This window comes from Cydia fagiglandana, chromosome 9, assembly GCF_963556715.1.
Source record: "Cydia fagiglandana chromosome 9, ilCydFagi1.1, whole genome shotgun sequence".
Classification (NCBI taxonomy): Eukaryota; Metazoa; Arthropoda; class Insecta; order Lepidoptera; family Tortricidae; genus Cydia; species Cydia fagiglandana.
In genome coordinates this window covers 6433144-6455566 of record NC_085940.1, presented here as the reverse complement: position 1 = coordinate 6455566, position 22423 = coordinate 6433144, and the positions used below count along the sequence as shown (strand labels likewise).

At 35.5% G+C, this 22423-nt stretch overlaps 2 protein-coding genes across 2 annotated transcripts in view; one reads left to right on the top strand and one right to left on the bottom strand.

Annotated features, from left to right (window-relative positions):
• Positions 1 to 22423, top strand: part of LOC134667142 (guanylate cyclase 32E-like) — a 186937-nt gene that overhangs the window by 123974 nt on the left and 40540 nt on the right. The window contains exons 18-20 of the mRNA XM_063524433.1: positions 4146 to 4305; positions 7419 to 7621; positions 10090 to 10165. Of these exons, the coding sequence (XP_063380503.1) occupies positions 4146 to 4305; positions 7419 to 7621; positions 10090 to 10165 (439 nt within the window). The remainder of the gene's footprint in view (positions 1 to 4145; positions 4306 to 7418; positions 7622 to 10089; positions 10166 to 22423) is intronic.
• LOC134667606 (uncharacterized oxidoreductase TM_0325-like) lies at positions 5874 to 6834 on the bottom strand. The gene has a single exon (XM_063525037.1). It carries the CDS (start codon positions 6633 to 6635, stop codon positions 5877 to 5879), a length of 759 nt encoding a protein of 252 aa, XP_063381107.1. The 5' UTR covers positions 6636 to 6834; the 3' UTR covers positions 5874 to 5876.

The following is a 22423-nucleotide window of genomic DNA, read 5'->3' as shown; positions in this document are numbered from 1 at the left end:
CCGCAGCTGCACTACTAGTGCGAACGCGTCGGTGTTATTGTCAATTTCCATACTAAAATGAACGGTAGTGCTGCTGTCGTTGGAAATGGACTGTCACCTTAATTTGCACTGCAGTTGCCAGTCATCAACAGTGCATTTGCAGTTTGTCAGTGAGCATATTGATGCTTAAAGGTGACGCACTCTGCAAGTTTAACTCTGAATTGTCATATTTTATGCCAATTGTGGCACCCACTGAGTTTCAGCTCAAACGTTTATTATCAATTTATCCCAACAAAAACATAAATGTGAAATAGAAAACATAAGAGCCAAGTTCAATATTAAGAATACGTGCCGACAAAAGAATTGAGATCTATATGGGTGCCAAGTTCTGTCTTGTGTAGAAAAAACTGCAAAACGGTCCGACACAGATAATTTTAGTCATTTAAATTTCCAAATTTGGTTAGGATTGGTTAAGTTTTGGAGGAGGAAACAGTCGAGTACGATACCTCGATTTTTGAGATTTTTACGCAGGATTTTTCGCCTTGTCCTTATCGCACTAGTTTTAGGAGCCGCTTCCGTTAGCGACACGGGTATATTTACCCAAAATGTTTAAAACTCAGCTCCTGTTTCGTCTTAATTGAATAATATGCTCGATCGCGTTACACGTGTAGTAACCTAGAAACGGTCTAGGGAGCTATTTAGGATACTTACGCCGGCTTGCCGTAGGCCAATACAGGAAATTGTACCTGCGTGCCTACACATACCCATCACAATTAAGGAAGTAATTAGGGAATCCCGTGTGAGTAGACTAGTTAAGAGTCACACGAAAGCGAGTAGTAGTTTTACATCATCATCACATTCATCATCAGTATCATTATTTTCGAGTACGCTGACCCCCTTCTGCTGGTGCGTTTTGTCAAATGATAGATTTTTATGAGCGGTGGCAGCATACCTTTGGCCTATCCTCGAGTAGATGGCGATACTTTTTGATATTCAACACATTTAACACATATCAGTGAAAAAATAAGGATCAAAGTCAAATGGCGTTCTAAAAGTGTTAATCATTTGTGTCGAAAGATGGCAGTAAATGTACTACATAATTTGCTTTGATAATATTCCTCTATTTCAAATTCTTTTTAATATTATGTAATATTTAGGTATCATGTAAATGTTCATGACACTTTTTCATATCGTTTTAAAATGAGAGCATAAGTAACTTCGTTTGTGTGGGCGGCTTTTTGGCGGCAGGTTCGTGTAACTCTTAAGAGAAAAGCTAGTCATGTGGGCGTACTATGTAATTCGGTAAAAGGATGTGCAACTGGAGCACGTGTTGATGTGCGAGAATCTATCTCCATTATATTCAGTGCGATGCGAAGTGGATTTAAAATAACTCATCCAAGCTTGTGTGAGTTGGCCAGGCCAGGCCGCGTAGCCAAGATGCCAATCGCTTACGTTTCGTAGCGATCGAAACGCAACTGTCATTGTCGCGCTAATCCGGAAGAGTGATAAAGAGACAATGCTTTTCGTTGTCGAAGCGATAGCGATTGTAACCTTGGCTAGGCCGGCAGGGCTTCTGTACAGTGTCATAATATACTCATCATTTTTATAAGGCTTTTTACTTGCGCCCCTCACTTGACTTGAGATGGGCATCATTCGAATAAACTTTTATATGAATAATCATTCGAATAAACAATAATTCAAGTTTTTTTTTATCCGCGAATGATTCATCCGCGGATGATTTATTCGCGGATAATTCATTCGCCAATAAATTTATTTGAATAGAATAAGCCAAAAAACTTAAATATTTTTCGAGGATTTCTTCGAATGAAATAACGACTAAATCATTTGTCATTTGTAAAGTGGCCGAATAATTCATCCGCGGATGATTTCAAATCAATCAATCAATCAACTTTACCTTTTTGCTATACTTGATTCAAAAGTGTATCCCCCTATCCGCATTGGGCTAGCGTGGGAATTATAGCCCAAGCCCTTTCGTGCATGAGAGGAGGTCTGTGCCCAGCAGTGGGACGTGTATATGTATAGGCTGAAATTATTATTATTTTTACTTGCAATCAGCATAACAGAACTACACCTTATTTTTTGGCTTACCTTTTTATTATTTTTGTAATATATATTTTTTTACTATCACAGTTTTTTTGCGCCTGGCCGCCATTGCAAGCCTTTGTTGCTTGTTATTTGTAGCATATTTTCCGAATCTATTAAACGGTAAGGTAAACGTACTGGTGCTCGACGCGGTCCCAGTACATGTAATCTTGAAACTTAAGTCATTGTCAATAGAGGTGACAGCAAGGTGTCATCTATTGGGCAATTTGGGCATTAGCATGTCGAGCACTAGTATGTTTACCTTAGGTATTTTTAGATTTGTTTTTCATTTTTAGTACAAACCTTTGTTCACGGAGCACTTATGAGATCACTTTGATCTCAGTAATCGGTTTATTTTTTATTAAACTGTACCCCCATAAATATTTCAGCAACATACAAGTTATACAAATTGAATTATTATTTCTTATGCCTGGGCCACACTATCGGGAAAAGCCGTCGATTATCGCGATAATCCCAGTGTGGCCGTATGAAAAGTGTCCATTATTGCGAAAATCAACGGCGTTTCCCGTTAGTGTGGCCACGGCATTAGAGTTATTGAATTAAACATCTGTGATATACGACAAGGACAGACCGACATGATTTAACGAAACTATACGACTTAGTTTTTGCCAATTTGGTAAAGAAACAAATTAAAAGAGACAGAACATGAAAAAACAAAATTATTTTTGGTAAGATCTCATCACTGCAGTCTACATCGTAGCAACACCTACACAAAACGTGAGAAAGTCTGAGTGTACAAGATAACATTGAAATTGTTTCTTATTTGCATTTGTAAATTATACTCCCAAGTTTTCCAAACAATGATCAAGCATAGATGAAAAAAATGTAAAAATAATAGTGCATCACTACAGACGCTGAGAAAAAGGGACTTGGTGGCAGTGTGATACAAATTAAGGGCCAAGCCCTGCCAATAGTAGCAAGGCCATTTTGTAAACACCCCTTTGTGTTTGTAATCAAAACTTGCAAACTGAAGCTTCACAAACTTTAAGTGTAGCTCAGTAGAAATTGCAATGTAAACAAACCAATGTTCATTATTAATTATATTTATAAATTTGAAATTGCAATGTAATCAAACCTTCAATACTTCGTAATTTCGCATTTTGAAACAAGGGAAATGGCGCAGCACGCAAATTGCGATGAAAGATATGGCTGCGTTGATCGGGTCCTTCGGGACCTTCTATCCCCCTTAATCATAAAACTTTACGGGCATGATTTAGTTAAATTAAGCTTTATCCCTTTCTTACTAGTACATAAGTCAAAATTACAGATAAAGACAAACGATCCATAGCTAGTTCAGGCCTGTAACGCGTTTATAATGAAAAACGCCATACTCGTATCTCAATAACTCTGAAAATACATTTATATTTACAAATTTTTTTTGTCGGATCTCTATAACTAGCTATTTAATACTAAAGTAATACTGATAAAATATTAAGAAAATAAGTTATAATGAAAATTAATGAAAAAAAAGACATTGCTTCGTGTTTTTTTTTCTAAAGCCAACTTCCGCTGTCAGTCATTGTTTTCAACAGTTTTTTTAAGTTAAATATAATGCTGGTCTTACAACAATGGTATATTTATGCATCACTGAATTATGTTGTAAGACAAAGATACGAATTTACGAAAATTAACTAGATTCCTGTGTGTATTAACAGTATTAATACGTATAGTTTGTTTTTTTAGCTTAAGAAAAGACTACGCGGTCTCCACGTGTCTTTTTATTGAAAAACACTTTTTAAAACTATTACTTATGAAAGCAAAATAATGAAAATAATCGTATATGATTCATAATTACATATTTGCCGTCACTTATTTTTTTAAATAAGTCACAGAAAATAAGACACGTCAAGATTGTTTACCTTTTTTCTAATGCTAAAAAAACGAACGTACACTTTGTCTAGGTGAAGACAATAGGTGACGCATACGTGGTGGTCGGGGGCGTACCCGAGCGCTGTTTTCAAAAGTGTTTTTCAAAAATAAGACACGTCAAGATTGTTTACCTTTTTTCTAATGCTAAAAAAACGAACGTGTACTTTGTTCAGGTGGAGACAATAGGTGACGCATACATGGTGGTCGGGGGCGTACCCGAACGCTGTTCGCGGCACGCGGCAGAGGTGGCTTCGCTCGCGCTTCATGTGCTGGACGCGGTGCCTAAGATCCGAATGAGGAATATGCCAGCCGCTCGACTTCATATACGAATCGGTAAGTTATAATCAGGGCTATAACCGCGAAAATCGAAGTTCGCATTTCTCTATCACTCTAATTACGCCTGCGTTGGAGTAAAAGAGAAAGATCCCCGCAATTTGCGAATTTCGGTTTTCGCGGTAGCCGCTCAGAGATGGGCATTAATCGATTAACCGTTTATTCGAATAAAAAAGTAAATCGTCAAATTTTTATCGCGATTAATTTAGTCGACCTAACCTACTATACGATTAAAATTGAATTAATCTGAATATTAATCGAATATATTTTCGATTAAATCTCGATTGAAAGTTGACAGTGGGTCATTTATGTACGTAAAAAAGATGCCTTGCGTACTTCTAATTAAAATGCATGAATTAACCCCAATGCTAGAATAGTTATTAACGAAACAAGTACGACGTAGTAATAGGAAATTCACAACGAGTGGCAAATTTTAAAACTTGACCGAAGAGAGTGTTTTAAGTCGACACGAGTTGCGAATTACCTATTCGCACTTGTATTGTACAAAGGTTTACAGTAGGTACAGTCAACAACAGAGCTATGAATACAGGCAAAGTGTCAAAAATATGTATACATTATTTTATTGCCTGTACATTAAGGTCGTGTATATATATTTTTGACACTTTGCCTGTATTCATAGCTCTGTTGTTGACTGTACATAAGGCCCTTTATTTTGACGTAGTTACGTAATGTGCTTATTATAGCACAGTGTGTCGTAATGGCACCAGATGTATTGTAAAAGAATATTAACGTTTAAGCTGCGTATCTATATGCCCCAACAGGGGCCTATTTCTCGAACGTTATTAGTCTAATATTATTAGTGTGTTGTCATGGTAACCCATACGATTTGACAGTTCGTGAACTGATAATATTAGTCTAATACCGTTCGAGAAATGGGCTCCTGACAATGCATACGGTCTTACAAAAATAACAATAAAATTTAAGGTATGCAGAGAGAGTACCTACAGTACCTACTAGAGTACCTAGAGTACCTACTAGAGTACCTACACAAATAATTTGTAGGAGATATAATTATTATATTATATTTTTCCCTTATGTCATATTTTACAGAAACTCTACGGAGCTTGTTTTAAAATAGTTTAGTCAACTTTTAACTAAACAAATTATCTGTTTAAAGTTCGTTCTAAATGTCGCAAAGTTAAAGTGACTTGAAAATCCTATTATTTGTGTCTAAAAAGTGTTTCTTCAAAGTTCCAATGAAAGTTGAAGAAGTTAAATTGACTGCTCGTAAGGATTGTCCTAGAAGTAATTTAACTTTTTAGGACAAAATAAATACCTACAAAGAGAAACTGTTATGAAGAAACTGTCACTGAGAAATAATTTAATAATAATTAAAAAGACTTATTTTGTATTGAAATAAAACTTATATTTCAGGGCATAAATTAACAACTTTATAAGTATAAACAATATCAAAACAATAAAGGAGTAGCAAGAAAAACACACAAAAATCATCTTTAAACCACATAACAATTTAATAGGTACAGTATACTTACGGATTTTTTAAAGATACTCAATTATTATGTCAACTTGTGTCTTGCTGCAAAATGTGTTTACATTAAAAGCATACCATTATCGGTCACAAATGACGAACCAGTTATGCTCCTAGCCTTGTCACTGGCCAAAAACAGAATCAGATCCGCAGTCTCTTCAGGTTCTGATATATTCTTCAAAGCTGTTCCCTGCTTAAACCTCTCCCAGAATTTATCCGGGTTAGGAGCACCCGCGTTTGCTACTATTTCAGTTTTAACCGGGCCAGGGTTTACGCTGTTCGCCCTTACTCCAAACTCAGCAAAATCCAAAGCGGTACATCTTGTAAAGTGGTCCAGTGCAGCTTTAGATACAGCGTAACACATATAGTTCTTCCCGGGAACTTTTATTCCAGCTATACTTGAGATATTAATGATGTTACCCTTCGTCTTGATCAAGTGTGGAGCAGCTAGACTTGTCAAAAGAACCGTTGCACGCACATTAGTGTTCATGACCATGTCGTAATATTGGATTATGCTTTCGTCTAGCATGGATGAGATACCAACTATCCCAGCGTTGTTTATTAGAATGTCTATCTTACCAAAGTGATCTACTGTCCGCTTCACGATGGTCTTCGCTTCTTCATCTTGAGTTACGTCCGCTACGATGATCAGAGATTTGGCACCGAGTTCTTCGCATTGTTTCGACACTTTGACGAGTCTTTCTTCGTTTCTGGCCACTAAAGCTACCTTAGCACCTTCTTTGGCCAATGCTATGGCTGCGGCAGCTCCGATCCCGGAGCTCGCACCAGTTACTATTGCAACTTTATCTGTAAAACTCATTGCGTAAGTTCTGAAAGACACCAAGAAAGGTACTGTTGATTTAATGATTTGATCGTCTACTTATAGTACATTTGTTGCAGAGAACATCAATGAAGGATTGAATATAATTTAAGCAATAGTAGTCTTTATGTCGAACATCATAAGAAATTCAGATTATTTTTATTGTTACGTGCGAACAATGTCAATGAACCGTTATGTTTAAAGTGCAGAATTTAAATTCTAATGTGAACTGTTAACCTTTCATTTGTGATGTATTGTAATACGTATATTTTTTCCATGCATTGTGTTGAAATATAATAAATCATACATTTACTAGTGTTTCTTTTGTTTGTACGTGCCAGTAGGTAAATGTTTATACAACTTTAATATTTCTGTTGTTTTGATAAATATAGAAACCGGCCAAGTGCGATTTGGACTCGCGCACGAAGGGTACCATACCATAACGCAAAAAATGGGAGCCCCACTCAAATATTTATTTTATTTTGTTTTTAGTATGTGTTGTCATAGCGGCAACAGAAATACATCACCTCTGAAAATTTCAATTGTCTAGCTATCACGGTTCATGTGATACGGCACGTGACAGACGGACGGACGGGCGGATGGATGGACAATTATATACTTTTAAAGGCAGCTTAGATTTAACTTTATTTTTCGCATAGTTTTTGTTAAACAGTACCTATAATCCTGTCATGTTACACTTTATAGCGCGTATCATTTATTACTGCATTGTACGACATAACGTAACAGTGAATCTCAACATCTAACGTACGTATATTTCCACAGGTATACACAGTGGGCAGTGCGCTGCGGGCGTGGTGGGTGTCAAAATGCCTCGCTACTGTCTGTTCGGGGACACGGTCAACACTGCGGCACGTATGGAGTCCAGCGGCGAACCGCAGAGGATCCACGTCAGCAACGACACTTACAAGCTGCTGCGACAGCATGGCGGGTACCATTTCAAGGAGAGAGGGATTGTTAATATCAAGGTACTTAAACTCCAATAATAAATAATATGAATAGTATAAATATGAATATGAATAATATAAATATGAATATGAATAATATGAATAAGGAGGACAACGACTAATATGAACATTAGTACCCTTTTCACGCAAATGATTTATGATTTAATAGGTATCTGTAGGTAATTGAATTTTTCTTTTGTGGGGCAATAGAGTGTATTTAATTTGCATTACTTTTAAAGTGAAAGATAGATACAATTCACACATTATTCAATTTAAAACATGTCGACTAACAGAAGCAACGGGAATTCATGCCAACAACGGCACGTTATGGTTTCTCTACACGATGGGCCAACGCCAGCCACTCCAAGGGACGCATGTATGCCTTAGAGGGAGCAAGTGATATTGCTATCTCATTCTAGCGCATGGCTGCGTCCCTTGGAGTGGCCGGCGCTGGCCCATCGTGTAGAGGAGCCATTACTGTTACGACAGAACGACTGGTACCAGGAGAGGTACATTGTGAATATCACGGTTAAGAGTCAAAGATAGGTACCATTAAAAGAAAATGTAGAATGCGGGGGAGATACAAGTCAGAAGCGAAACGTAAGCCTGCTAAAGCAACGCAGCGGGTACCAGTTTAAGTAGAGTGGTATTGTGAATATCAAAGTATTGTAGTAAGGTACCAAAAGTCACTGAGTGATAGAATAACTGACGCAGACAGCACATAGAAAAGGGTAATAGTAATCGTAAACCCTTTTAAGCTGTCGTTTGATGCCACTCATAATGGAGCGCGATATTTTTACTTCAACCCATAAAAAAGATACCTTGCCTCTAATGCAATTTTAGGTAAATCGTGGGATTCGTGGGCTAAAGTCGTAAATCTCGACTGTCCTTGATGGAGTCACAAGGTTTACGATTTTAGCAGACGAAACCCTTTTCAAATACGTTTTATTTTATAAACGTTTCAAATTTAACTTAAGGATTTAGAGAAAATTAATATCGTCACAGAATTTCTAGGTATAATTAGTTATACTTATTTGATATTTGCAAGTTCTAGAGCTAAATATTATTTGGAATTTTAAAGTGTAATGTGGCCCACGTGAATAAGGGTACAAGTATCAGGCAGCGCAGGAGCAAAAGGGTGTATAGTTCGTTTTTTTTAGCATTAGAAAGAACTTGAAAGAAGGTAAGCGATCTTAACATGTCTTTTAATTGAAAAACGCTTTTTAAAAATCAAGAATTATTACTTATGAAAGTAGAAGAACATAAATGATCGTATTAGATTCATAATTGTTACATATTTGCCGTGACTTATTTTTAAAACGTGTTTTTCAATTAAAAGACACATCAAGATTGTTTACCTTTTTTCTAATGCTAAAAAAACGAACTATACTATAAGTTCCACGTAACACTTATGCCCTTTTACACCTAATCTGTGTGAGACTTGTAACATTTTTCACTAGGGCCACGGAATTTATACCGCCGTCCTAAGTAAAACTCAATTTTCATTTGAGTTAGGTACGTCCCTAACTCAAATGAAAATTGACTGCGAACATGTACATTAAATTTTTATCAAACAATTCCGAAATCATTTGTCCTTCAGATACGTCTATTAGATTTAGAACGACAGAATAGGTAAGTATTAATAATATTACTAATAAGTATTAATAAATATCATTAAAAAAATCAATTAATTACAATATCGTCGGGTGACAAGCAAAAGTCACTAACTAACACCATTGAAATTATTGGACAATAAACCGTATTACAAGTGTAATAAAGTGCATTGTTACTTTAATTTTTTGATAGTACTTAGTGACTTTTGCTTGTCACCCGACGATATATTCTACTTAACTACCTACACGACTTAAGAAACTAAAACCCGTTCTGAGCCATGCCGGGTCCAAAGGTCCCCATCACACTAGCAGCGTTACCCCGCTGTATGGCGATGGAGACCTGTTGGACAAGCCATGACTCAGAACGGGAGTCATTCCCTTTCTCCCTGAGGCGCTTGTCAAGCTCTCGTATTAATTAGTTTTACGATAGCGATTACTTTTATACTTGTTTACGTTTAAGTTAACGCTTAGCAACATGCCGATGCCGCATGCTAGAAAGAATGCAAGTTACCGTCAGCTGTTTTTGTTTGTTCGTCTCATAAATGTACACGATTCAAATCTAATTTTCTCAGACTTTGGTAATGTAATGACTGTTAACATTAAATTGTATGCAATTTTATTATGTTTGCGGGTGACGAATCTTACTTCACCGTGATACAGTTTTAACTAGTACGGGGAGTAAAGGACTCATTCTTCTCATAGTATAATGTATAACTTTGCAACTAAATTAATCTTTATGTAGGTACCTAAATCAGACTGATGTATGTACCTCCCTACCTTAAATGTATCTTTAACTTGTTGTTATCTTAGTTGTTATGTTATTGAAATAAAGAAATTTATTATTATTATTATTTATAGTAAAATAACTTGTTTTAGGGTAAGGGCGACATGAAAACTTGGTGGCTGGTCGGAGAGGACCATGAGAGGAGAAAAAACTCACTTTCCCGATATCGTAAGTAAAATGAGGATAGCTTTCTAAGAATAGATAGTAGATACTAACTAGTTGTATCTAAGGATTCGGGCGGACTTACGGCCCTAGTAGGTTGCGGTCTGTGTTTATTGAAGATAATCCAGCAACATAAAAACTAGTTTGATGTATTAAAAAGGTACTTAAATGCACAATATAGACGTAGCGGCTCCCTTTTTTAAATACCTGTCGTTAAATTTAAATAATCACTATTATTTAGCAGTGGCACGTTGATGGGCTCTTAAGCAGTAAAACTACATTTTTATTAATTTTTATTTAATGCCTCCTTAAATGATTAGCCGACTATTGGTCCAACTATAAATGGAAATAGAGTTCCCTTTCTCAACTTTCGTGTACGTAACTCTAAATTTTTTTAAATGTGTGTAAATGTGTATGTATAAACTCTTTATTGTACAAAACACAAATTTATGGCCTGTCGGGATAGGGTAACTCTGTTACAAACTTAGGTGCCGACTTTTCAGGAGCCTAAGAAATAAATTTATCACAGGAATTTAAAAAAGGTTTTTAGTACAAAATTCGCTTGGATTGAATACCTGTGATAAATCTAAATTTATTGAAAGGCGAGTCTGGGCCCGATTCGGATTTTGAAATAGACATCTATTAGACATCACCAAGATACCATAACGATATGTTTAAGATTTAACCCGTCAAATATGACATTTGCGCGATTCTGGAGATACTCTTAAACGATTTCCACAGGATATGACTTAGAGATCCAATTCACATCTAATAGATATCTTTCTCTATCTAACGTAAAAGTGACATTGGTTGCCCGAATTGCGCTGCAAAAGAGAACTAGTTGATATCTAAACTATAACGTGTCTAGTACGTGTCGTCTCTTGTGAATATCTTGAAGTTCGAATACGGCAGTCTGTGTAATATAATTAAAGGCCGGTCGGCTCGGCCCCTATTTGTAAATACGGGACTTTTTGGAATATCGGCTAATACCGAAACTTCCCGGGATCCCGGCATTAAATGAGAAAGTTTTAAAATGTCAATGTTAAAAAAAATGCTAAAAGGCTAAATTGTAACGCCATTTATGTTCTAATTGCTTCAGGGACAATGGATAATCAAATAATGGCGCAAAAAAAAAAAATTCACACTCTAGGTTGGCAATCATTCCATCCTGCTTGTCAGGTTATGGCTATTACTTTTTACAGAAGATTTTGAACTATATCCTCGTGCCGCCCACCATACAAAATTATAGCCAAGGAAGTTAGAATCTTGTTGTATTTTCAATGGGGTTGAATTTCATTAGTTTGAAAATTTTACGAGATAAATGAAATGCTACCTACTCAAAACTGAGTGTACATCCTAATGTACATTGGGCGGCACGAGGATATAAATATCTAAATGAGTCGCTTAACTTCAAACTCGGGTAAATCCATCTGTCAGATTACGCGATTAAAGCTTGTTGCGGAACAAACTATCAAAAAAACTAAAAAACTTCGAAATGCTCGGCATCTAACTGATAGATGGGTCCGAAGTTATATGGCGGCCCAAAAATACGTTTGTTAAGATTTTTAGAGTTCCGTACCTCAAAAAGAAAAAAGGGAACCCTTAGCTAGCGAATATATGTTAGTGTTCTCATGGTAAGGATACCGTAGGAAGAACGCATTATAGATTAGGTATCCATGTCCCTAACATCTTTGCAAATATAATATTATATGTTTACGTATTTTTTATATATCTAATTACAAAATTTATGAGTAATTATTATAAGCTTGCGATTACTATGTATATTTTGATGAGTATAACTTACAAGTTATACTACTACAGTAGGGGAACCCAAAAGGCGATTTTCGTGTTTACTCGAGCGCGTCAGATTAAGATAATATGAGTGATATGATATCTAGCTACCCCGTGTAGTCTACCTTTACCCCTTTTAGCCATCTATGTAGAGCCCTTGATTGGTGGGGGGGTTCAACAAATTGTTAAGCAGATTGTGGATTTGGACATATTAGTCCTATTGAAGCGTTATTACGCTGTAATTGTGCTATTACTAAATCTGATAATTATTTGCACGCATTTCCTTAATTTGACGGTTACAATGTAAAAATTAGCCGTCAAACTTGTGTTCGTCAGATTAAGAAAATGCCTTCAAATAAGTGTTAATATTAAGTTATAGAAAAATTATAGCATTAACGTGAACAAAAACGACCAAACCCACAAACTGCTTAACGATTTATTAACCCTCCACCAACCTCCCGAAATTAAAAAAAAACTTGTAGACGCTTTCCGGCTCGCTGGGAAAATAAACTTTATATATCTATTTTCTTCTTATCATCTAATATTTCATTTCCAATATATATATATATATGTACAATAGGTATGTACTACGCTCGCTCGAGTAAGTACACATTTAGCATCGTCGGCTCCCCTACTATAGTAAACCACTGTCTTTACTGAACATCTACAAATGCTCAGACAACCTTGAACATGATTTCATTAAAATATTGTCTTAAGCAAAATGCCAATCCAGTTTCCGAACCAGAAGTTATTAAGACAGAAGGCCTGTTATTTGTTTATTTTAGGAAATTACATTTTGAATCAACAGTTTCGAGAGATTTAACTGTATTATTTTTAACAAGATTCATTACGTAGCTCAACCGTGGCGTTTCGTATGTTTACCATAGTCATAATATACTTACTTAAGTATGTACATCTATTATTACTTAGTTTATTAATGTTAAGTTTATATTAGTACATTATTAGATCGTAGGTATGAAATAAAATAAAAATCTTTAACGCAAGCAGGCAATGATGCTTACTAGAATTTGAGTTTAAAAACTATCAAACATTAATCATTATATCTAAGTCATCAGCGTCACCGAACTCAAAAGTCACGTAGATAACTAACTTAACATTACTACTGGATTTCTCAGACTGCCACAGACAACATAGTTGACTGTAGGGATAACTGTGCGAAACTTAGTTTCCCTGATACCTTCTTACTTTAGGTAGTTTACTAAACCTTTCCATTAGAAGTTAACTTTCCATTTCCTTACAGAACCAGGCCTCGACAGGCCCTCGCAGTCCGATGACGCAATAGAACCTTGGTGGAACCCGAACCGCTCTATTCAGAACATCCGAGACCGGGCCCGTCTTTCATGTGGGGGCTCCCTTGGCCCTGGCTCAGCCCTATCGTCCCCTGGTCCGCCAGCCTGCGCATGCTTCGTACCTCAGCGAGACCACCACTCAGCTCCTGCCGTCAGCTTCTGTGACGACTGGCGCTAACGGCCTACCCGACCCCTTGACGAAAAGACTGAACCATTTGAGAAAGTAAGTGTCAATGTTATCTATTATAACGACTATATTTACGAGTGCGATGAAGAGGCTGAGATGAGGAGAATGAAACAAGGCGCCGATGAAAGAGCGAGGGGCTTGGCTGCGATGCAGAGGTTATGCTCCGTCGATTTTGACTACGGTACCTGGTTATAAACAACGTATTTTGTATGAATATACCTACTTGCATATTAAAAAAATCATAACATTAGTCAAGCGAATCTTAATTAGTTGCGATAAGGCAATCTTAAGCTGTTATTGACATTTGTATGTGTAAGGAACAAGCTATGTCAAGCATAGTGTGTTTTATAAATGGAGAGGCTACTTTATATTTAGTACACTTAGGCCCACTTGCACCATTCCACTAACCCGGGGTTAAGCGGTTAATCCGTTAACCAAGTGTCAAATTGTACTGGTAACTATGGTAACTCCAGGTTTGTCTGGTTAACCTCGAGTTAGTGAATGGTGCAAGTGGCCCTTAATTAGTTACTAGTTTGTTTATATACATTTTCACCATACCAGCTCGTAAAAGCTCTCTTTATTATTCAAAAACTGACGAGAAAGATGCATTTAATTAACAAGAGTGGCAAAATAATTTGATGCATATTTTTAGGTCATCAGGTCATGTTGGCTGGCAAAAATTGAAATTAATTTTAGGTTGTGATTTTTAATAATAAATATTTAAGTTTTATTTACTTTATTTATAATGTTTTACTGTTAGTATTTTCTTCGCATTGGTGTGGTGAAATTTTTTGGGTTTTACTCGGTAACAAAATTTATTTAACCCTCGTGGTTTCAACCCTCACAATGCTCAAGATTCCACTTTACTAGTTCCATTTTGGAATATTTCTCTTGCTCGAGTATCAATATTAGCACGAGGAGTTAAAAACAACTTTGTTCCTTTGTAAAACTACGAGTAGGTAATAACATTATTATTATTTTACTTCGTAAAAGTAAGCAACGTACTTAAAAGTCTTTTGGTGCATTAAACACGAATTGAAAAGAAACATTGTGAAATAAAACACACTTTTTTTTGTAAAACATGCAAATTCATTATAGACAATATAGTATTAATCTAATTCGTATTGTAAATGTTCTTATATGCGATCTCGCTTTAATTTAAGCCTATTAACGATTAAATAAATATCACATTAGCGTGTGTAGAAACATCGGAAGGCCTAATAATCGATGGTTTTTTTTTATTTTCAATAGTTTGTTTCTCAATAACATTCGTAAATTGGGTCTAATTTAAATGAAATTTAGTAAACACGTAGCTGGAGGGCATATATTTGTTAAGTTATAACATGGGCAGGATAGATCAAGGGGTTATGGCGTAAGGAGGTCCAAAAGCGATTTGTTAAGGGGTCTTGCTATACTGGTCATCTCGTTTGCAAGGAAGTAAGCGTAGGTAGGTAAATAGACTCTATACAGTGGACAGTTGTCTAGTCAATGGGGTACGCGGAAAATGGCATTTTCTGGGACATATCAAACATTAGTAAGTCACTGGTCGCATAAAGAATTTGGGGGACAACAATTTCTTCATTACTTGTAACTAGTCTAATCGTGACGAAAATTTATATCTTAGAATCTGAAAGCCGCATCCTTAGTCAAAATAATAATTAAAATGGTCGTTATCTTTAATATCTTCTTTTTTGACTGATTATGATGAAAATTGATATCCAAAAGGCCTCTTGAACCCGTATTCAAAATTGTAGTAAAGGGCCGCGATCTTAATTATATTAATTGGTTGTCTGATCGTAATTAAAATTAATATCTAAGAATATAAAAGGCGCTTTAACGTAAATCCATCGTCAAAATTTTACATAGGTAATGGTCGTCATCTTCAATTTCTACATTTCTTATTTATTCGCGCATAAAATTTAAATTCTATATAATATTATGATTCCTTGCTATATAAACTGTTATAAAATTAGTAGTTTACAAAATCGATTGATCGAATCGCGAGTTATCAGTAAAGTTCTAATAGTTATTGCAGGTTTAAGATAGATAGCTAATCAATTAAGCATTGCCAAATGTTCGATGATATTTGCTATATACTCTTTATTTTCTACGCCTAGATAATAATATCTCTCCACAGGTTTGATATAATTATCGTTAATTTCACTTAATAATACGTTTCATATTACGTAGTAATATGAAATTAATATGTGTTTATTGTTTTCAGTACCTTATATACATGTATTAGGTGTGTGATAATTGTATCTAAAGTATTTCTAATATGCGATGTTTAGTATTTTTATTAGTTTTAAATATTTTAATAAATTAGACCAATATTGGAGCATTAGGTACATAAAATTGTCTACTACCTGTCATTGTATGTCCCGTATAAACGCGAATTTTCTGAAGATTTGCAGGTAAAAGAGTTTCCTTTTCTATGACAAATGATCAAAAATATGCACAAAAAAATAATCGCATGCTTTAAATGCCGAGAAACAAGTCGCAATACAGGAAATAAAATGCGTTTGTACGGGACAGTCCGTAGAATGATCCTATTTATGTTTAAAAACTCATTAATTGTAAATTGTTTACCTATTGTTTATCTTAGCGCTGTACTTAACTGTTTAATAGATTCAAACAAAGGTGCTTGTCTCGTTAAGACTAGACGTATAAAATTTGTAACTTTAAGTAAACTCAGCGTATTATTGCTGACTTTGTTTATAATAGTATTTATAAACAAAGTCTATCTGTGCGTGAAACTTAAGTAATCAAACTTTGGCTATGCATTATTATATGCAAGATAAAGGAGCATAGTCAAAAACTTGTTCTATTGTACATTAAAGTGTCAGAAACGAAATGATCCCAATAAACTTAAACTTCTTACTCAATTGGAATAAAGGATTCGGAATGTTAAATGTTTCAATGGTAAATTATGATCATAACTAAATCGCTTATGATGGGATATTGATGTATTTAAATGATACTTAATAATTATTACGATTAAGTAATCTTTTTCTCATAGGTGTATATTATTATTTGGAAATATAATGCATACTCTGTCTAAATATCTCGTTATGATAAAACTGTTTAATTTCTAAATGGCTGTGTTTTTATATGTTATGATAAATTATAATATATATTATAATTATTAAGTACAATATGTAAAAAGTTAGGTTGAAAAGACTACGTCACCTTATTGTTGTCATGCTCATTTGCATCCATATTTAAATTTTGTCCTTGTATTTGGTCGGTCTTAGTGCGTTGGCAGCTCAAGGTGTCCTCGTCTCTTAGAGCATTTACTAACTGGAGACGCCATAGCTGTCATTTTCTGTACGAAACAGTCTGCCGATTTTTGCGGGGGCGGGGACGTCAAATGTATTGCTATTTTTACATGATTTGTACGTAACGTACAAATAGCCATGTCAGTTATACAAAAGTTTGCACAATTGTGCAACTTTTTGGGCAGGGGTAAGCTTTTAAAGGCGACTCCAGTTATTAAATGCTCTAAGGCACTTGTCCCACCGCCGACGATGAGCGATAAGCGAGTAGAACGATAAACTAGAAGAAACGAGTGGGCGAGCGGCGAGAAGCGAGTGTTAGCTCCAATAGTTTTGTCGCTCGGCTATAGGCGAGTGCTATTACTCGCGTCACTCGCTCGGGCGGTGCAGCGTAGCCGAACACGCACACTGATTGGTCTCGCAGCTTGAGTTCGAACTACGAAGCGAGCATCGCCGAGCGAGTACCGCTGAGCTAGTTTTATCTTATCGCGGCGACAAACTAGTAGAGCGAGTGTTCTCGCCGGCAGTGTGAACAGCCAGCGATGAACTATTAATATATGTGTCTATTTTATTAACACAAGATCCTAATCTTTTGTTCGTTTCTTGGGCGAGAAAATCGCCGATAGTTAATCGCTTACTCGCTCTTGGTAGGACAAGTGCCGGAGCCTCGTCTATTAATTATCGTCTAAGTCATGTGGCAGTATTATCCAACTAGTTTAACCGTCGTCAAGGGTCTTGCTTGTTAATGGTTGTTATATAAATCACTATTATGCTCGGCCTGGGGCCCATTTCTCGAACAATATTAGTCTAATATTATTAGTGTGTTGTCAGGACACCATACGATTTGACAGTTCGTGGCCTAATATTATTAGTCTAATATCGTTCGAGTAATGGGTCCCTAATTCGAACTTAAAGAATCTTAAACAAATTGCTAATATAATTATCAAAAGTGACGTTACTTCAATCAAAAAATTTGACATTTTTTTACGTATCTTAAAGTTTGAATCAGGCTGATTCTGTCCTATGCTCGGAATTTGATTGAAATGAAACCTTAGGTTTACATGATCGATCTATGGACGTACCTATTCATATTTTATTGACAGTTCATGATAGTAATTAACAATACAGAAATACCTCTACTGTACGAATTAAACATATATTATATTTTGCCGAAATATAAAACACATCCATATATCCCCACGACGTACTCATAGAAGTGCAAATCCAATTCGAGTTTTGAACTCGTAAAGAAATCAAGTAAACCAAATTCAAAAACGCAAAATTTTTCCCTTATATTACGAGGATAAAATTCTTAAAGCAACGTTTAATGTAATATAATGCTGTAAAAATTATGATATCACAAAGGACCCGTCTGTCGGAGCTCCGTTTTAGGAACGTTACGAGATTTCTTTATTACAATTGTGTTTCAATGGTAACTCATTCGAAATTATACATATACATATTTTTACTATTTCATTTTTCAAGGAGATGACACTGAATTAAGCGTATGTATTATTGAAGCGTATAAGTAAGAATAGTAAAAATGTTATTGAATGTATGCGATTACGGGCACTAATGCCACTAATATGCGAGTGAGATGCATAGAAAGTAAGTTACGTTCTCTATGGCGTTTATGCCAGTGTCAAACTGGTGGTAGCCACAACATCTGAAATACTCCGTAATGTAGAATTTGTATGATTATTGTACAAAATTGTATCTGACGTGTACCTGTATTGTACCAATAAAATTATCTTATCAATGTGGCTCCAGCAACAGGATATAAACCCTACCTAAATACTGGTATAGTCGCACCAAACAAAGTCTGCAGCGGATTTGATAGCCCACGCAGTGTAAGTGTTATGTATACGTCATAATTTCATAGATGTTTGACGTTTAAAATGACACTTGCACTGCGTGGGCTATCAAAATCGCTGCAGACTTTTTACGGTCTGACTTATAACTTCGCAGTTTTTTTTAACAACGCAAGGGTTTTTTTTTCATCGTTTCTCATTTCATAGAGTAGGTACTTGAAATATTTTATAACAATGAGCTTTGAACACGTGACCAATGCTAAAATAGTTACGTAAAACGTAACGATAAACAAAAAAATATAATTACATTAGATTAAGTTTTATGCGATAGCTCACAAAAGGCATAATATGCCTTTTGTATGACTATAAAAATCTGACTTGCAAAGAAAGCGACTAGACTGAGTAGACATGTCAATTAATGGATTACTGGTACATTGAACTATCGTTATCCCTGATTGACTTTAAATTTCGTGCTTAATATTCATGGATTATATCCTAAGGGATTAAAATTGCGAACGACTGAGTGCTACATTAATGGATTGACATTAATGTATAATCCAATAATTCAATGCCTAAATGAACGATGAATTTGATTATTCAATAACTGACTATATTACCTTTTCTTAAAAGATTATATCCATTGGCACAGTCATAGAGAAAAAAAATACATAGAGTGTTCACTCCGTACTGATAATTCAGTTAGTAGTTTACTAGATGTCGACTGCGAAAATAGTCGATTTGGTATCTTGAACACTCTATTCTAACTATATTTCTCTATAGTGCAGTTAATACACGAAAACCGTGGGTTTTGGGGAAAGGTAGTGTGCATTACGGCGGGACATTGACATGAGAGATGGGAGCAACTACAGGTCATTTTGACTAGACAATTTGTTATTGGTTTGTTTTGATACGACCTTGCCGACCGCCTTTATGATTGGTGCAATTCTCACATATATAGTCGTGCATCAATTCATTTCGTTTGCAATTGTGATTTTTCTTCAAAGTCGTCTCAAATCGTAACAAATTGTCAAATCAGAATCGAGCTCCAGGTTAATTCCACTACCTTTATTAGGTTAATTTATGCGTAAACTATAGGTAGTATAGGTAGGTACAGTCGACGTCAAAAATATGTTTACAATTTTGCATCTTACTCCTTTGTAATAAGGAAAAAAGTCTAAACATATCTTTGACGTCGACTGTACGTAAAGTTTAATCCAAGTTTGTCCAATCGCAGAGAATAGTGTTTAATATATAACATATCGCCAGTACACAATTATGTAACTAATTATTCAGTACATATTTATATTTAACTAACAGTATATGTATAAATCACTTCACATTGCAGTACCGTATCCGATTAAGCCAATCAATGTTATAATTAAATGTCGTACACATACATTAGGTCTGAAAACTCATCTAAATATGTTAATCAGTAGGATTTACGAGGCAAGTTATAAATTTCTAGATGTCATTTTAAAGGGTCGGGTATTCACGATGTGTGTGTGAAAATTACAGTAAATTTGATGTAGGTAATTAGCTAATTACATTAGCGAATTGTAAATACACAAATTAAGTTCAACTGGTAAATAAGATCAAGGACGTTTGCTATAATTATATATAACGTTATTAACTACTTTGACAAGCCATTTCCGTCGGCAAATTAAAAAAAGCGTAGGCGCTAAGGGTTAGTGTCTCAACGAAAATTGATTTTTTGCGCCTTTTAAGAAAACTAAATAACAGCCTAGGAATTACATTGGCGCCCAACGTGGGGCATGATCAGTACTACTGACAAACTTGTTTGACCGGCTATAGAATCCAATCATTACATCATACTACATAATTAACTAGTATCTAAACGCCTTTTAAATACATAACATGAACGGAGAATTATTTTATATCTGCAGTAACAAAGTATTTTTTGTCTCATGCACACATTACTTTTACTCGTAGCTTACGCTATCGAATGAAATATACACTAAGGATAACCAGCTATTTTATACTAAAATTATACAACTTACTCTATTATTCAAGCCAGCAAGCTCAATTTTTAATAAGGGCAAACTAACTGATAAAAAAACTAATAAAATAACCAAAGTGAAGTGAGTGAACCGATGAGAAGTATGAAGTATTTTTGAAGTGATTTTTTGTAATATTTTTGTTTGAGCCGAAATAACAAAACACGTGTCCATTACTTTTTCATGTTCCCCAACATATAAACCAACCATTAATTAACAAGCAATTTGCTTGAACAAAACTGGCCGCGTAGCCAAGATGCTGATCACTTACGCTCCGTAGCGATCGAAACGCAACTGTCACTGTCGCACTCGCCCTAATATGGAAGTGTGATAGAGAGATATAATGGTTTTCGTTGTCGAAGCGATAGCGATTGTAACATTGCCTAGGCCGGCTGTACAGAAGCTAGAGGGTTTGGTCACTTTTCAGTACTTTGGAGGACAATTTCTCCCAATAGGTTGAGTTTGGGCAGGTAAGAAATAAAACGTGTCTGTTATTTTAGAATTCGTCTTCTTCCTCACGTTATTGCGGCATTTTGCCATGGTTCATGGGAGCCTGGGGTCCGCTTGACAACTAATCCCGTGATATGCTATAACAGCGGTTCTCAATCTTTTTTTTGCCGGAACCCTTTTGGAAAGCGAAATACTCGATGGAACCCTACATTGTACATAAAATTTAACCTAACCCTACATATAGGTAAAATTTTTCGAGGTGACTAAAGCATAGTGTTCTAAATTCTTGCGGAACCCCTGCAGGGGTGTCGCGGAACCCTAGGGTTCCACGGAATACACTTAGAGAATGGCTGCTCTATAACATATATATTAAATTAAATCAAATCTGAACCAGATAGTTGGGTAGGTTGCCTTATAAGATGAAATAACGATTAACCCTTATCAAGGCAGAGGCTACTTGGCAGCCTCTTCAAACAATAAAATGTGTTCTATATTATTAGGCTGACGTTCAATTGTCATTTGTCAACTGTCAGGCCGGATAAGGGTGGACATTGTGGATTCGCATATTTATTGTGATTTATCCAAGAACTTCAGTATTAAAAGGATCACAATTTTTTTTATCCTTTTAAAACACGTGTATAAGCCATATCCTTTAACTGCCGCCATAAGCTTTAGGCATTTAGGGCCTTATTTATAGCAAGTATAGTTATACCTCGGCGGACTTTCTCTGATCAGATCGAGAAAATTCTGAAGAAAGGCCAGGCCAAGCGAGCGTGTTTGAGGAATGTTATGAAAGCGAAGGAAGCGAAAGAAGTGCGAGTAAGTATGTCAGGTGGAAATACGTACTCTCTGCCTACCCCTCCGGGAAATAACCGTGATTATATGTATGTATGTATGTTATAGGCGTTATACTCGTAGCTAAGTGCAAGCGGCTGGCTTTCATTACACAATGAATACAGTAGAACAACAAAACTTAGCATGTAATATTTAACTTATGTCTTTTTAGATTTGTGTTTAGGATTTTTGTCCAAATTTTTTTTCTGATGTATCGACATTGAGTTGACTCAGTTGACTGTAAATATAATTATAAATAAATATACTCAAAATATCTTTAAAGTGACTATTAAAACAATTCAATGTTAAAATAAGTATTTTTGGGCGCGATATTTTAGCTTTAATACCTATTTAATTTTTGATAAGTCGCGAACGCTCAAAATGTAGTGATTTATAATAATATTATATGAATAATAATATTAATAAAAAACTTTATCTAATTCTTCACATAATATAAGTAAATATAAACCAGTATTACAATAAAATATAATTAACTTATAAAATGTAAACCCTCTTTCTGATAAAAGCCGTCCCCAAGACATTTTTACACTTTTCTCTATCCGGCTATTTAGTCATTTTGGACACGCCATT